General features: G+C 39.0%; 2 protein-coding genes across 5 annotated transcripts in view; one reads left to right on the forward strand and one right to left on the reverse strand.

Moving 5' to 3' along the window:
• The window catches only part of LOC126375497 (gastric triacylglycerol lipase-like), a 294,161-nt gene that overhangs the window by 164,301 nt on the left and 117,215 nt on the right, over window positions 1–12,645 (forward strand). The window lies entirely within an intron of this gene.
• LOC126375491 (transcription factor SOX-5) overlaps window positions 1–12,645 on the reverse strand; it is a 414,266-nt gene that overhangs the window by 119,038 nt on the left and 282,583 nt on the right. For all 3 annotated transcript variants that reach the window (XM_050022446.1, XM_050022447.1, XM_050022445.1), the window contains exon 2: window positions 7,053–7,580. In XM_050022446.1, the coding sequence (XP_049878403.1) occupies window positions 7,053–7,576 (524 nt within the window). In that variant the 5' untranslated portion in view covers window positions 7,577–7,580. The remainder of the gene's footprint in view (window positions 1–7,052; window positions 7,581–12,645) is intronic.

Genomic DNA, 12,645 nt, shown 5'->3' on the forward strand with positions numbered 1-12,645 from the left:
AATGGGGCCTATTTATCTTAATACAAATGAAAAATTTGTACTAAATGCCCTTTTTTCTAACTTTGTGTTGGAAAGATATTAATATATTTAAACGTAAAATTAGAAAGTATCCTTAATTGGGATAATGGACTATAGCTGTAGGTAATAGGAGGTATTGGACCTAACCTGTATGGACCTGGTTTTCTGGTAAAAAACCGAACCTGTCAAATCTTCAGGTTCGGTAAGCGGACCCTGTGAAAACGGCACAATGCTAGGGAGATGATGAGCTGTAGGTAATCGGAGCGACTGAAACTTAATCTTCCCGGGCATGTCGTAAAAACCGACAGAGCTTGTGCTCTTTCTTATTAACATAGACCACTTTATAGGCGATGGGTTGATCAACTGTTACCATGGGGTTCGTAATTTTCATAATGAAACATCGTATCATAAGTGGCTGTAAGTTATCCTCGGAATACTTGGGTCTGCTCTCAGAGTTCTGCGCCCTGAGTTTTGCTCTCTGAGTTCTGCTCTCTGAATGTACGTAGGTACCTATATAAATATAATTCTTCTTCTTCTATCGTGTGGGTTTGTGAGGTGAATTACCAACCTCATCAACCCTGGTGTCAGGGTTATTATTGAGTCACCAAAGGCCCCTGACATGGCTGATGTAACGACTACTTACTTACATCAGTAAGAGTAACCGGGACCAACGGCTTAACGTGTCTTCCGAAGCACGGATCATCTTACTTTTTGGACAATTAGGTGTTCAGCTTGTAATGTCCTAACCAAACTAGGGATCACAAAGTGATTTTTGTGATATGTCCCCACCGAGATTCGAACTCGGGACCGGAGGCTAACCCAACGCTCAAACACTGGACCTCGGAGACCGTTAAAATATAATTGATTTATTTTAAGTTAAGTAAATTGCAGCTACATGTGTTTGAGATCAACCATAATTACGAAGTACAGTTGTAACTGTTTAAGTAGAAATATAAACCGTTTGAGTGAAACTTTGTGTACAATATGGCGGATTTTATTCATTATTATAAATAAGACTAATCGTTTACTTTTAAATTTTCGCTCGATATAATGTATACTTAATGCTGAAGCTCTCAGTGAAGATGTATGTATGGTCACGAGTACTAATAGATATATATATACATATTCATATTCATTTATTTCGTAATAGTTATATTACATGTCATATGGAAAATATAATAATACAATAATGGTACTTAAGTACTAAGCGGTTAATTTTAAAGTTAAAAATTCTTCAAAGCTATAGAAAGTGTGTTCGAGTAGCCAGCAATTAAGCCTACTTTTAAAACATTTCAATGATGGCGCGTCAACGATTGATTTAGGCAATCTGTTATACACGGTTGGTCCTGTCACATGAGTCAGTTTGCTGGACTTGGCTAGTCTGTGTCTGACAGGTTGGGGTCTATTCGCGTGCCGTAGCGTTTTTACAACCTGGTCCCCGCGCAGTCGATACCCATCAATATGTGTGTATACGTACACAGCAATTTGAAAAATTACGATAGACGGGAGTGTAAGTATTTCCAGCTCAGCAATACACTTTGATAATATAAAGTATATAAACCAGAAATACAATTATAAACTATCACGGCATGGATTTCGAAAGAATTCGCTTAATTTAACTCTTTATTACTGTATCTATTCCATCTTTTGATTGGGAGTTTATGGCATCACATTTCTGTTTGAAGCCGACATCAATGTCAATTTGCGATGTGTAAACCATCTCAAGATTTTATTATCGAAATATAGTTGAAACTAGTTTTTTATTGCCCTTTCTATCAATTGTACGAAATTGCTCTATCTACATCCAATTATTTAAACTTTATGATAAAATCGTGAATCGCGTCGATTCTACGGATTGTAAAGTATTCCACCGCCAGTCACGAAAGAGCTTATGGGGTTTTAGAGTTGCTTGACTGGTTGAACTAGATGAGGGCTCTTTGTAAACTGGTTGCACTTACAATGAAGAAGATGAAGATAGTGTTAATAATAGAGGTGATAATGGAGAGGTTAAGGCGATGTCAAACGCGAACTAAGTCAATATTTGTATTTACATGAAGAGTATCTATCTCTTGGGCTTTATCTTCGTAATTAATAGGTTTTGTTGATAGCATGATTATTGTTGCGGATGTGCTGGGGCTAGTTAGTACATATATACATAAACTCACGCCTATTTTCCACCGGGGTAAGCAGAGACTATAGAATTCCATTTGCTCCGATCCTGACACACTTCTCTTGCTTCCTCCACATTCATCAATCGCTTCTTACACGCACGCCGGTTCAGAGTAGATCGTATTAAACCTTTTCTAAAGGACATCTCCAATTTGGTCATCGGAAGTCCTTCTCGGTCTTCCTCTTCCAGTCCTACCATCAACTTTCGCTTTATATACCGCTTTTGCAATTCTATATCCTTCATCCGCTCTACGTGTCCAAACCAACCCAAAACAGGCTAGTTAGTAGCAGAGGCTAGTTAGTAACTGACATGTTTTGTTGTTAGATTTACATACATACATAACATCACGCCTATTTTCCGTTGGGGTAGGCAGCGAATTCCACTTACGACTGACACACCAAAAACTATCATGCTGGTTAGAGCACTCTTGACTGATCAAGAGTGCTCTAACCTCAAAAATAAATCTAAAGGAAATTTGAAAGAAAGGCCTGAGCCTTTCTTTCAAATTTCCTGTTATTGTTAGTCCGTCCGTCCGTGTTAGTGTTAATGTTGGTCCGGGTTCGATTCCCGATGGGGACATTGTCGAAATCACCTTGTGAGACTGTCCTTTGTTTGGTAAGGACTTTTCAGGCTTGAATCACCTGATTGTCTGAAGAAATAAGTCGATTCCGTGCTTCGGAGGGCGTTAAGCCGTGGGTCCCGGCTATTAGCCGTAAAAACACCTCCACCAACCCGCAGTGCAGCAGCGTGGTGGAGTATGCTCTGTACCCCCTCCGGTTGATTGAGGGGAGGCCTGTGCCCAGCAGTGGGACGTATTATAGGCTATTTATGTTTATGTTATTGTTAGATTTGTGTCCGGGTAATGAAAATTATACATGAGACTTTAAAATAGCTGGCGAAGAGTGGGTGTGTATACTTCGTATGCTTCTCGGTCTATCCCTTCAGGAACACAGGCGTGATGCTATGTTATGGGACTTTAACATAGCTGGCGAGGAGTAGGTGTAGTGTACCTACACTTATGTCAATGCTTTCGGGCAAGTCTGGGGCCAAGAACAAACCCATCAAAGGTAAAAAAAAACTTAACATTATTACCTTATTCGAGCAAGAACACGTCAACAAAACTGTTGTTTTACTAAACATTAGCAGTATAATAAAACATTTCAAAATATGCGCGTAATACTAGCTTCTGGCCTCGAATTTGTTCGCATGAACTTCGGTTATTGCAGTAAGTACTTGTAAGGTTTTGCTAGTTAGACTTGTCATTTTCTTATCCGCCAAAAAGGAAAGGAACGGGACAGCTATTAATTTTAAAATGAACAAATGAATTATAATAACCCGAGCGAATCAATTAGGTATTTTGCTGGTATGCAACCCGTTTTACGCGTGCTGTCAACTTAATTCTGTCGGGTTATTGGCCAATGTAAAATTTTAAGGGGGTTTTTAAGATTTTAGCTTGTTTTCCCAAAAAACCGTAACTGTCAAATATTCGGGTTTGGTGAGCGGACCCCGTGATAACCTACTTCTTTTTTGAAGTCGGTTAAAAACTGCATCACGCTATGATGACGCCCTAATATTAACATACTGAATTAAAAATAACAATACAAAATTAACTCAATATAAAACATATATGCATAAATATCTTATGATTATAATTACGTATTATAAATCCACGCGCGTAAACCCTATCAGGGCGGGCAGAGCCACAAGTCATCATCATAAAATTAGGTGATAACCATAAAGGTCTACAAAAACTATTAAAAGTAGGCTTTATTAAGAAAATATGCCCTTAGTGAAATACCTTGGTACTTCGCCATAAACTTAAACTAAACTTAAACTTTATAGTCCATAAATTAATTAATTACCTATTAAAAGTGCATAAAATAATGCGCTTGCGCATAATAAACATTGTTAAAATGCACGCGAAATATAACTTTTAGTTTAAGTTTTTAAAAGATTTACTGCAGTATTAACAATGTGCATGTACCTAAATTGATTTTTTTTTATATGTAAGTACATTAATAGTACCTAGGCCGACAACGACGGTGACGGGACGAGCTGGACGCCTTCCGGCACACTTGGCAAAGCGATGCCCAAGACAGGGAGGGTTGGAAAGAGAAGGGGGAGGCCTTTGCCCAGCAGTGGGACATTAACTAGGCTCAGCGTTGCCAGATTTTTTTTTGCCAAGTCAGGACTTCGCAACTTTTTATTTTTTTTTATTTTTTGAGTGAAAAAAGCAGGATTCTTCCGTCGAAAGAATTTGAAATTTTTGAATATTTATCTTTTAATTTGAGTTCAAATTACGTTTACGTGACAATACTATAGCAAAAAAATATCCATAGAAAATGTATTTTAATAAAAACATGTTATTTTAATCAGATTTACCCTATCAATAAATAATTGAGTCTTATTCTGAATAAAAAAAAAAAAACGGAAATTAAAATCAAAATTTCCAGTCCACACTGTCTTGTCTGTGCCATCCGCCCGCGCATTCTCAGTACGTCGCACGCACGGTCGAGTTATTCCCTAAAAGTGGAACTGAGCCTGTCCCGCGCGGGACATTAAATTTTGATTTAAAAATCGGTACGTCCCGCCAAAATCGGGACGGCAACACTGACTAGGCTACAGAATTCCTCTACATCGTCTAATTTGTAATTAACCAAATGCAAATAACTTAAGCAAGGAAGCTCTACAGTTTTACGATTTCCGTCCCCTAAGAGACACCACAGAAGATCTATAAAATACTACTTAAACTACGATTAACGCGGTTATATAGAACTTGTGGTGGTCTAAACTTGTTACATTGTCTTTAATGGGCCATAATATGGCTAATTAAAATCAACTGAAACTACGGACATAGCCTGTTTTAGTTTGATTTTAGAGATAGGCTGTTAAATGTGCATAGGTACCTACATTAATATAGGTATCTATTCTGTACACACCATCTAATTTTATTTTAAGTTATACCTGTCTTTTTCATATCCGCTGGAAAAGAAAGGGACGGGTCATCGACAGGCATAAAATTTGTGGAACACACGTCACTTTTAGGCAGAAATTTAAACAAAACCCTTCCATATAAAACCCTTTCATATTAGTCAATAACCAGACCGAATTAAGTTGACTGCAAACGTCAAACGGGTTGCACATATGCGCATATGAGCAAGACGCCTATTTTATTCGCCCGGGTAATTCATTCATTTTAAAATTAACAGTTTGTCAATTATCCGTCACTTTCCTTTTCAGCGGATAAGAAATTAACAAGTATAACTTAAAATAAAATTAGGTGGTGTCTGCAGGAATCGGGGCCAATATCTACTGATCTGCAAAACACGTATAATGCAGGCAAAACTTACGCTCAAGGTGCCCAGAGAAACAAGTTACAGTAAAATTAGTCGTATAACGAACATATCCCTATAACGAACGCTAAAAAAAACAAAAAAATTGAGATTTTCTTTTTCTTTACTGCGTAGGCGACTCAATAATAAGTTTGACACCAGCTCCATGAAGTCGGCCATTGACCTCACACTTCATTAGAAAGAGGAAGAAAAAATACTTTTCTTTGAATGTTTTTGTAGGTATGTGTGTGCGATAAATAATATTTGATTTGATTTGATTTATCCGTCTCAATTCTCTTATCAACGGCGACATTTCGCATAGACTTTACACAATTGGACTTTGATTGGACCGTGCCAATGTAAACAAGAAAACTTATTGTATAAGCATTAGGTATAACAATAACAGTATTATCATTACGATTATTACTGATTATTTCCGTGTAAACATTGTTTATTATTTCATTGGATTTGCATTGGAAAATGCCTATAGTGGTCACCTTAGCGATTATGTGCAAATAACAATGTCAGGTTATCAATAAAGTTGACATTAGATAAAATAGTAATTAAGTGATGTCTATACCATAAAATTCTCCTAATCAATTGACTTTAGTCTAAATACATACTTAGTGGGTCAAACTTATTAATTATGAGCAAAAACAATTTCATGGCATTTTACAATGGCCAATGAGGTATAGCAACAAAAAAACGTTAAAAAACTAACTATAAAAAGCGCAGTACTAAGATTTCCATTGGAGACCAAATTGGAGATGTCCTTAGAAAAGGTTAAGTACAGTCCACTCGAGCTCGGTGCTCGGAGCTGGAGCTCGGTGGCGCAGCGGTAAACGCGCTCGGTCTGCGATTGTTGAAGTTAAGCAACTTTCGCAAAGGCCGGCCATAGGATGGGGCACGGGCCTTCCCTATGGATGGATAGGGAGATCGGGCCTTAAACCACCACGCGGGCCCAGTGCGGATTGGTGGTTATTAACGACTGCTAATGCAGCCGGGACCAACGGCTTAACGTGCCCTCCGAAGCACGGAATCATCTTACTTTTTCGGACAATCAGGTGATTCAAGCCTGAAAAGTCCTTACCAAACAAAGGACAGTCTCACAAAGTGATTTCGACAATGTCCCCATCGGGAATCGAACCCGGACCTCCAGATCGTGAGTCTAACGCTCTAACCACTAGACCACGGAGGCTGAGGAATACTACGTTAGAATACTACATATAGAACGGCAACTCTCAGCTCCCCGCCAGCGGCTGAGCTAGGTTTACCTCACCCCCGCTCTTACTTTAGTCTTCAATCGTATGGTCGTTAGACGTCGCTCACACAGATGCGCGTGTAGGTACCTACGACAATGTGTAGTGTCTGTGTAAAACGAGATCTTTTGTATGAAATGTCCGAGGTGTGACCGAGCTATGTTATATTCATCACCATCATCATCAATTTAAGAGCCACGCTCTTGTCGGTGAAGAATTTTCCATATTTTTTTTTCATATGTTATATTAGTAGGGATAAAAATCTTCACTTACTTGTTCTGCTTCACCGGCGTCGTCGATGGCGTCGGCCTCTTTCTGTCCTCCTCCTTTATCGTACTATTGTTCATCTTCGACGTTAACCTCTTCAGCACATCATCCATCGACCGCTTGTGAGGATTCAAAGACAAAGCACTGTTGTGATTCAGCAACGAATTGTTATTATTGCAGAGTCCTAAAACCTTCGCATCAGCACCTGGACTGCTGCATTCGGAGGAACCTCGTCTCCGAGCCTGGAGGTCGTTGACTTGGTGAAGACTTAGGAAAGATGATGGGACTAGAAGGTTATTTGTCATGTCTATATTTTCGAATCTTTGCTTCTTCGATGGCCGTTCTTCGTCGTAGGTTTCCTCTTCGCTTATGGAGCTTCTGGTTGAGGAGCTGGGGGAGAATTTGTAGTAGTTCTGCTGGTCGTCAGATTCGTGACTCTCTGGGAAGTCCAGGTTGGCAGGCCCTGCCTCTGGCTTGTCTGCTCCACCCTCTTGCAATTTCGACGGTGGCGACTTTCGTTTAGATGACATGTTTCTGTGGGAGAAAAAAAAAATACTTTAGAAAGAAAGAAACATTTATTATTTCCGGACACCACAGACACAGACAGACAGGTACATTACATTCAACACAGGACAGAACCCACACGGAAATCAATAAATAAGTACACAGAAAAAAAACCAAAACAAAAAGAAAAAAAAACGAAATCAAAAAAACAATAATAATAAAAGTAAGCATCCTAAATACAACGCACTGACGGCCCGATCACCTGCGGTGGCGTGATTTTAAACAATAGACTAATAACAACATAAGCTTACGACCACATCACAATTTGTATAGTCAGAGGTACATCCATCGCAAGATGAACTAAGTACCCACACCTCACCGAGCTTTCTATTAGACCAACGTGATAGGTGGTGAGCCGTATCGAATAAATTTAATGTATTTAATTTCATTTAACTGTCCATATACTAGACCCAGGTTTTCCTTCAACCCTTCATTCTTCCGGAAGGAAAACAGGAATTTATAAACTTTCAAAACATAACATTGACACAAAAGTCAAAAGTTCTATATAGAACTACTCTTTGACTATAGAGAACTATACTATAGATAACTAACAGTACTACTCTGTACTATAGCGACCTATAGTACTACTCTTGACTCAGTCTGTCTCCATTCGTTCGAATGAATGTCATCAAATACAGACAACGTCACGACAGCAATGCTATTTACATAAGCACTTATCTAACTATCGAGGTAAACAAATATAATCAAACTGGATTCTGATCTTGGGTCAGACCTTAGACGGTTATGTGTCACCAAACTCAAGCCAGTTGCGAACTCAGTTCGTTAAAGCACCTAATTGGCCTCGCTAATTGTACTAATTGCAGTTCCTGCCTCCTTTGGGCTCAAGGTGTCCGTTATTGCGCCAACCACTTTATGAAGACCCTCGGAAGCTCCGCTGTTTGCGTTCTTCGAGTCTATTTTGACAACAAATTAGAAGGGGAGGGTAGTTCAAAGGATACTAGTTAACTGTTCGGTGTGTGCATTTGGAATTATTCCTTAAGTCAAAGGCTGATCTTTCATGTGCAAGTTTGGGGTCCGACCAAGCTGCCAGATCAATTGAAGTGTGAAGTAAGAAACTAGCAATTTGTCGCATATTGTATTAAAGGCAACAGCACACCTAAAACAGTAGTAAGTAGCGCAAACGAGACGCGGTGGTAGATCATCACGTTCACTGTGTAACTGAAAATTAGATATCGACCCCTCATGTGCAATGTTATTTTTCGATCAGCACATTGGAATGTATGTACATAGCACTATGAAAACAATAAACAATCTGAAAAGCCTTCCGTCAGATTTTCCCATTTTACATAATAATATGAGACATGCCCGTATGAGTTTCAAATTTATTGTCTCATACGTGGTTCATACACAGTAAACGTGTTAAGCGTGCATGTTCGTGTGCCGTGGTAATCTAATTCTTACGACAGATTGGCATACAACCACGGCTGCCTCCTAAACATTACTATTCGGAAGAATTTCATACTTTTTAGAGCGAATTATCCGTAGTGGGGTTTTAGTTTTAAACTTATATTTTTTGTGCAATTCCCTTTAAAATATGAAAATTGTTACTCGCATCGTATAACACGTTCAATTAGTTGGATAAATAATAGATGTTATCAAACATTTGATGGTTACAATTTCGAATATTAAGTAATTTAATTGGAAATTAGGTGCGTGTCCTAAAGGTGGTATCTATACGTAGATATCTATGTGGAATCATAAATTGAAGTAAGACACACAAATCTCAAGAAGCCTTCACTGGTTGTGTCAACAACGAATTTCATGCAAACTCCTTTCCCTTTGAAGGCGTCTCACTATTTGTATACTTTGAGATAATTGAATAGAATACTTAGTAAACTGAGTATAATGTTTTCATCTTCTCTCGTGTGGGACCTGATGAACGGCCTCCGTGGTCCAGTGGTTTAAGCGTTCGGCTCACGATCCGGAGGTCCCGGGTTCAAATCCCGGTGGGGACACATCACGAAAATCACTTTGGGATCCCTAGTTTGATTATAGGACATTACATGCTGATCACCTGATTGTCCGAAAGAAAGATGATTCGTGTTTTGGAAGGCACGTTAAGCAGTTGGTCCCGGTTACTACTTACTGATGTAAGTTAGTAGACGTTACATGAGCCATGTCAGGGGCTTTTGGCGGCTCAATAGGAACTCTGACACAAGGGTTGATGGGGTTGGTAATCCACCTCACAACCCACACGATAGAAGAGAAGATCCGACCTCATCAACTTTGGAGTAAACTTTGGAGTAAACTCAGTAAATGTCGATACCGATCGCTTAATACAACCTCTGACAGGTCATTTTACTTTCGGAAAATCGGGTGATCAGTCTGTAATGTCTTAAACAAACTAGGGAATGTCTTCAATGAAATGCGTTGTAAGTAAAGAGTTGGTCATTTTACGATTAGATCTAGGCAAAATGAGATCTAGTCGGTTTGCGATATAGTCTTTAATGTAGTAATATTTCTACCTAGACAATCTGAGACCAACCCTCGAAGTTAAAACGTGAAACATCGTGAAAATATGTAAGCAAAGTAAAGTACTATAGAAAAGCATTGATTTTCCAAGGCATTGAAGAATATGGTTCTAATGGACCGGTAACACAGTACCGCAGAAATTATATTAGTGTCCCGTCGACTACAGACTGGAGGTAGCGATGAAAATAGAGAAAGCAATGTTGATATTTGATTCAATATTTACAATAATAACCAACCTATGCAGCAATTATCAGTTTATGGGTGCAGCCTATGGATCAAATACACTCAGAAGACATACTGCTTATCATCATCAATGTAAGAGCCACGCTCTTGTCGGTGCAGCATTTTCCATTCCAGTCTATCAAAGGCCAATTCCTTAACTTCCATATAAGACACGACGTTAACCTTTTCTTTCATCTGTTCCATGTAAGCTCTTCTTGGTCTTCCCCTTCCTCTCTTTCCTTCTAGCTTTCCTTCTATGATGTTTTTAATAAATTCGTCGTGTCTTATTAGGTGTCCAATCATCTTGCCACTTCTGTCCTCAAAAATTATCAGTATTTGTCTCTTTTCCCTTACTCTTACTAGCACTTCTTCATTTGTAACCCTTTCTGTCCAATACACACACAGACAGAGACAGACTGCTACGCATCCAATATAATAACGCGTTCAGGGTAATGTTGCTGCACTTTTGTAGCTCATCAGGCATGTTTTCTGAGGCCCGCACGGATAGTTTTGAGACCATAGTGCGCAAGCGGATCTTCTCCCTGAGCCGCAGGGTGCGGAGCGGCGACAACATGTACCTGACCACGTTAACATCTCCCGTGTGGGTCATGAGGTCAATGACTGACCTCCTCAGCCCTCTTCAGGTAAATAGTAGACCGACTGCTTACGGATAATCAGGTGATCAGCCTGCAATATCCGAAACCTAGGGATCTCAAAGTCATCATCATCTCCTTAGCACTATCCCGTTTTTCACAGGGTCCCCTTAACCTGAAGATTTGACAGGTCCGGTTTTTAGGGATCTCAAAGTGATTATGAGATTGTATCCCCACCGGGATTTGAACCCGGGATCGTGAGTCCAACGCTCAACTAGACCACGGAGGCCGTCATGCTATCCAATTATGAATTTAAAATATTTTCAGACTTCACAATGCATTTGTTTCATTCGCAGTTCTACGACGGAACAGACTTGTTTGATGCATAAGCTCCCTTGAACAAAAATGAAGTAATCAAGTATATTAAGGATTTTTTATGTGTTTTAAATATTATAAAGGTGATATAATACGTTAGTGGGAAAGCACGGGACACAGATGCCTGAACCAAAAATAAATATAAAGTTATGTAGGTAAGTAAGTATTCTCTGGATATTGACTTGATGTGTCGTGACTCGTGGTTCTGTCCATTCCTTTAAGGATTATGGGCGGGACGAAATATACGTGTAAGATGATAAAGTTTTTATATTATTCCACCAGTCACAAACATCGAAAACAATCTGCCACTTGTCCTAAAATGGAATTAACCGTTTTTAGCGAGGGTGCGCGTTTCGCTAACAAAAACAATTTTGTTCTCAATTTGGTCGCGTCATTGTACTCGCCCTCCTAATCAGCTGAATTCTATTGAGCGTACGATTTTTTTTTTACCTAATTTGACGAGTTCATCGTACCTTTTGGTTAACATTGATATTCATAATAACTGAGTCACTATGGTCTTGTAGTACTGGGTTACTTCTCAAACGGTGAGCGCCGCTTCCATGAGTTATTAATTTATCTTAAGTTCAGTTTTCACTAACACGGTTGGCTCGACCATTATAGACGGCGATACGGCTCACCACCTATCACGTTGGTCTAACAGAAAGCTCAGTGAGATGTAGGTATACATGGTTGGTCTTGCGATAGATGTACCTCTGACTACTCCAATTGGGATATAGTGTTGAGCTTATGTTGTTTTACGTAATAATTACATACATACATACGTACATAAACTCATGCATATTTCCCACTGGAGTAAGCAGAGACTATAGAATTCCATTTGCTTCGATCCTGACACGTAATAATTAATGTGAAATGTTAATGTGTTTAAGTTCACCCCATGCTTGTAACTATTGAAATTGCTTTAAGCAGTTTAATGCCCAATAAGATTTATCATTTTTTTATTTATTTTTTAGGTAAGCCGTCTTTCAACATAAGAAGAACCTGATGATATCTCCTAAGAACCTGATGATGCCTTCTAAAATCCAAATCCCATTATTTAACTATTGTGTCTCGCAATCCAGTTCTTACAAGGTAAGTTTGTTTGTTTATGTATGTCATATACGATAGGTAAGCACCCATGGATATGTCTCGTGTGTCGTTCGAATTTCACTTTGTGCCAAGTAATGTGTGATAGTGTCGAAATTTTACTTTAAGTGAATTATGGTCAAGTGCCGTACCGAGTACAACTAAAATCGAGTCCAAAACTATTTCCAACTCTTGTAAACACCAGAGGGTTAAGGTGATTATGAACATTCATCGTGACATTGGTAAACTATTTTACTTAACCCCTC

Source organism: Pectinophora gossypiella, chromosome 19, assembly GCF_024362695.1.
Source record: "Pectinophora gossypiella chromosome 19, ilPecGoss1.1, whole genome shotgun sequence".
Lineage (NCBI taxonomy): Eukaryota > Metazoa > Arthropoda > Insecta > Lepidoptera > Gelechiidae > Pectinophora > Pectinophora gossypiella.